General features: G+C 37.7%; 1 protein-coding gene across 1 annotated transcript; it reads left to right on the top strand.

Moving 5' to 3' along the window:
• The first annotated feature begins 1,725 nt into the window (after positions 1-1,725).
• On the top strand, positions 1,726-4,390 carry LOC145772053 (aspartate--tRNA ligase, mitochondrial-like). Its single transcript, XM_082583862.1, has one exon. The coding sequence runs from the start codon at positions 1,850-1,852 to the stop codon at positions 3,707-3,709; it is 1,860 nt and encodes a 619-aa protein (XP_082439988.1). The 5' UTR covers positions 1,726-1,849; the 3' UTR covers positions 3,710-4,390.
• Positions 4,391-5,058: the final 668 nt, after the last annotated feature.

Here is a 5,058-nt window from a genome sequence, read left to right as displayed (position 1 = left end):
GAAGTTGATATTAAGCAAACGATAATAATTAGACACCTGGAACAGTTTGCCAAAAAGTTTGTGCACTACTATGGAGAATCGCTAACACTTAATAACCAAAATGATTGGATAATTGATCCATTTGTTGGAAAAGATCCGCCTCAACTTTCCATCCATGTTGCAGAACAGTTTATATGGACATAACGACAGAAGTAGCAAACCGTATTTCTTTTGCGTCCTTCAAGGACAAATACCCCAAAGATTCTGCAAGCATCCACTTTTAGGCTTCTATCTACAAAGTGTATCCCACAGTTTCACAATTAGGTTTTCAAAAACAGATTGCATTTGCAACAACTTGGCTTTGTAAGATTGGATTTAGTGCCATGTGTGTATTGAAAACTGAACAGCGAAACCGGCTGGAAGTTAAAGCCGACATGCGGCTATGCCTAAGCAAAATAACGCCTCGGTTTCAAAAATTCGCTGACAGCAAGCCAGCACAGCTATCTCATTAGTGATTTGATAAACATATTATTTTCGGAAAAAGTTACTGCTTTTGTAGTGCTGTTTGTTTGCAACACAATCTTGTATGGCTTTTAAAATATTACGACAATTGGCTTGGGTCGCGAGATTTTACCGAAGTGAATTTTTTTTTTAAATGGGTCGCCTTAAAAACGAGTTGGGAACCACTGGCCTATGTCATCTGTTTTTCCTGACCATAACCTTATAGCAGATGTTGCTTTTAAATCACTTGTGCTCATGGCCTACGCTTGTGCTTCTATTGATGTGGTGAAGTTTTAGTTGCCTTCTGCAATGTTTTCAAAACCCACAGCCAATATATCTTTCACCCTGTGTGTGTAGCCTATTGCATAAAAAATTTAAATTTTGATAAAATTTAACACCTGCAGACAAGGAATCAATGTAAAAAAGAGCTGATTCACAAAAAGAAAATTGTCAAAATAGCAAATAAAAACACGATTATTAATATTGCAAATCTGAAATTTTATTTATCATTGACATTTATGTTATTTCATGTACGATTCTGTGTAAGTGTGATTAAATCTTTTCACTGCTTTCAGTTAATTTTACTTATCAATTTCTTTGAAAAAAAACTGCTAATCTGGCTATAGTTTATTGTTTTACAAAAATTTGCACTCCTAATTCAAATCCTGTTTCTGTAAAAGCACCAAAAATCCCTATCTAGTTCAGTTTGCTCATCTTTGCTTCAAAGCAAAACAAAACAATGGTGGTTATTATATATTTAGATTTTGTGCATAATTACCTGCATGCTCAGTAAGAATGTCGTATACATTAATATATTGCATAGAATGACTATATGCACACTGCCGTAGATATAGCCACTTTCAGGTAAAGTAATGGCTATATTTCCTGTAGTAGTGTTGCCAGATAAGGAATTCTGCCCTAATTTGAGAGAAATTTAAAGCAATTATAATAAAGACATAAACTTGTAATATGGAAAATTTTGAAGTTCTGAGCAGAGAAAAAATTGCCAGGATTTATTAGATTCAATTGTGCAATGTGCATTAGTGCCATTCAACATTTGCATTGTATACAAATGGCATCTTGTATTTTTTGTATATTTTCATACAATGTATTTGCAGAAGTGTAGATGCCTACTGAGATCTACTGAAGGTTGTCAGTAGATCTCAAGGCATAAACATGTGTTGTATGTAAAATGATGTTTCACATGTGCCAGACTGGCAGAGGACATGTTAACATATAGACATAATAGAATACAGATGTACAAATTTAATGTATTTTCCTAAAATTAATAACAATACTCACTAATTTATTAGATTTTACATATAAATGAATATTTGGTAATGTTGGTAAGAGTGATAGTGGATAAATTATGAAGAATCCTTTGTTTGGGCAGTCATTTTCTGTCCTGAAAAACATGTCCATGAAATGTATTTTACGAAGAAGTTTTTCAAATCCTTTTCTTGCTAATCTACGTTGGCACTCGTATCGTACTCACATGTGTGGGGAAGTTTCACAAAAGCACATTGGACAAAGTGTAACTTTGTGCGGTTGGATTCATACCTTTCGGTTGAATAAATTTATGCTTCTAAGAGACTGGACGGGCATAGTGCAAGTTGCAATTCCAGAAGACAGCGATTTATTGACTTGTGAAGAAAGCATTCTGAAGCTGAATGTTGAATCTGTTCTTCAGATAGTTGGTGTAGTTATGGCACGCCCATCTGGGCAAGAAAATCCCAAGATGTCCAGCGGCTCTATTGAATTATTACCAAAAAATGTTGAAGTATTAAATCCAAGTAAATTGCTGCCATTTCAAATCAAAAGAACCTCAAAAAAGCGAGAACCTATCAGACAAAAGTATCGTTATTTAGACATCCGCACTGAGAAAATGCAGGGTAATCTTCGGTTACGAGCTAAACTTATTTCTAAGATGCGACAAACCTTGGAGAAAAATTGTTTTATTGAAGTTGAAACACCCACACTTTTCCGGCCAACTCCTGGTGGAGCTCAAGAATTTATTGTTCCTTCTTCTGGAGTTCCAGGAAAGTTTTTCAGTTTGCCTCAGAGTCCACAGCAATTGAAGCAGCTTCTCATGATTGGAGGCATTGACAGATACTATCAAATTGCTCGATGTTACCGCGATGAAGATCCAAAGGCTGATAGACAATTTGAATTTACTCAATTAGACTTTGAAATGTCATTTGTAAGCCAGAGTGAAGTGTTGGCTCTGACAGAACAAGTAATGAAATCTTCATGGCCATATCCTATCTCAACCAATCCTTTTCCCGTACTAACTTACGATGAAGCTATGAGGTTGTATGGAACTGATAAACCTGACATAAGGTATGACATGAAATTGCAAGACATTAGCCACCTTGCACCAAATACTTTGACAAGTTTATTAAAAGCAGATTTTCTTAACATTATTAAAATTGATGATGCCCAAAGTCACTTCACAACAAAATTTAAAAGTTCTTTGTCAAAATCTCTGGCTTTGCATTTTTCTGTCCACAGCGAGTTTGCTTATCTGACTTACACTGATGGTAAATGGAAAGTTTCTCCGAGCAAATTAAGATTCATAAGCGATTTATTAGCCATGCCGGAATTAATTAATATGTCAAATCTTAACGAGTCTGATATGTGCATACTGGCCTGGGGATCCAAAGAAGATGTTCAAAGAACATTGGGAACTATCAGAAAGTGTGTTATAAATCTTTTCATAGAACGTAAAATCTTTGCCCCCGTTGACGATGTTTATAAATTTTTGTGGGTAGTTGATTTTCCATTGTTTAAAAAAAGTGAAAACGAAGATCTGATCAAAACCGTTCATCATCCTTTCACTGCTCCTTTTGAAGCTGATATGGATAAACTTGACAGAGACCCTCTTTCTGTGCGGAGCCAAGCTTACGACCTGGTTTTAAATGGACAAGAGATCGGTGGAGGATCAATTCGAATACATGACGCTGAATTGCAACACCGTATTTTTGACTTTTTGAAAATCGACTCCTCAAAGCTCTTCTATTTTTTTGAAGCTTTACAATGCGGTGCACCACCTCACGGTGGGATTGCGCTCGGATTAGATAGAATTATGGCAATATTATGTAAATCTGATACAATTCGTGATGTAATCGCTTTTCCGAAAAATTCCAGCGGACACGACACAATGACTGAATCGCCATGCGAAATTGATGAAGAAGCAAAGTCACATTTTCATATAAAAGTCACCGACTGATTTTGCGGATTTTCGTAAAATTGGTTGGTTTAAAACTTTATCCTCGGACTAACAAAGCTTGATAGGTTATTCCTGATAGTTTCGCATATTTGTAGAGGCTTTTGACGCAAAGCCAGTTACCAAGATTGACAGTAGTGAAGTTTTCAGATTGTTGAAGTGTTGTTGCCGGGGAGTTATTCCATCCATTAGGTACCACTGAATTGGAGAGCAGTCCTTAGAATGCGTTACTCAAGCGCACACCCCGAGAGTCGAACCAGCGCCGCTTGATCTTGAAGGTCTTTGTTCACGAAGTGTTGCGCTAACCAACCGAGCTATCATAGGATACAAAATTGCATGATTGTATCCCATCACATCATGTTCTTGCACTTCTCCAATCTCCAAGTAAGGAAATTCTCATTTTGGCACATTTTCGATTTTGTTAGTAGCAACTTTACCACCTTTCCATGGTGTCTCAGCTAACCCCACTTGTTCTTGTGTGCTGGCGGTCAACAATCTTGCTTTCATAGCTAGTTTTCATTGAAGCAAACGTTCCCACTGATTGTGTCATCAATGTGATAGTCAGCATTGGCAGTTTATTTCAATCATTGTCGTACGCGGAGTTTTGATTCTTACTTTTTTTATACTAAATCGTGTGGTGATCTTTGTATTTCCGCTTACAGTGAGAATAAAGTCAGCATTGCATATGCTGCAATTGCAAACCTATTTGTTATCTCTGTGATCTCTTAGTTTTACCATGCAGAGATCAATGAATCAATTCACCGTTACAGCCTGCACATCAATATTTTAGGGTTGACATCAACATGAAGCGGTTTTAGGAATCGAGGAAGTTATGGAATTGCCTCGAGCTGTACTTTTCTGATTTGTCGTACATCATCGAGAAAATTCAGGTAAAAGTGATTTACCGATCGTCTGATTCCCTTTGTCGAAATCACAGTTTTTGTTGATACTTTAATGACTAGGAGATGGCAAGCTAGATAGCAAAGTTGTCGCGTGAGCCTCTGGGGCCGAGGGCCTATCCTTTTACCACCCTAGAGGCTAGATTCACGATGTTTCCGGACCACACTGGAAGGCTACTAGAGAGCAGCCAGTCTTTGGTTTCATTATACATGACACGCACACCTTCCATTCCGTTAGGTGGCTTGAAGATGGTACAATCATTCATGATGTGGTCTGCGGTCTGTTTCTCCGCACCACATTCTCAGAAGGAGGAAGAGGCCATTTCCCATTGGTGCATGGTTGAGCGAAAAAGCCTGACGCCCGTACGAAGATGGTTAAGGTGCACTCTTGCCTGTCTTTGTAGTGTCAGGCCGATGGGGCGTGTGTCGAGGATGAACGAATAGAGTCTGGTG

This window comes from Aplidium turbinatum, chromosome 6 (assembly GCF_918807975.1).
Source record: "Aplidium turbinatum chromosome 6, kaAplTurb1.1, whole genome shotgun sequence".
Lineage (NCBI taxonomy): Eukaryota > Metazoa > Chordata > Ascidiacea > Aplousobranchia > Polyclinidae > Aplidium > Aplidium turbinatum.
This window is presented reverse-complemented; position numbering and strand designations above follow the sequence as displayed.

Excerpts from the sequence above, each read along its gene's own strand:
- LOC145772053 (XM_082583862.1), top strand. The coding sequence starts at position 1,850 with ATGAAGAATCCTTTGTTTGGGCAGTCATTTTCTGTCCTGAAAAACATG.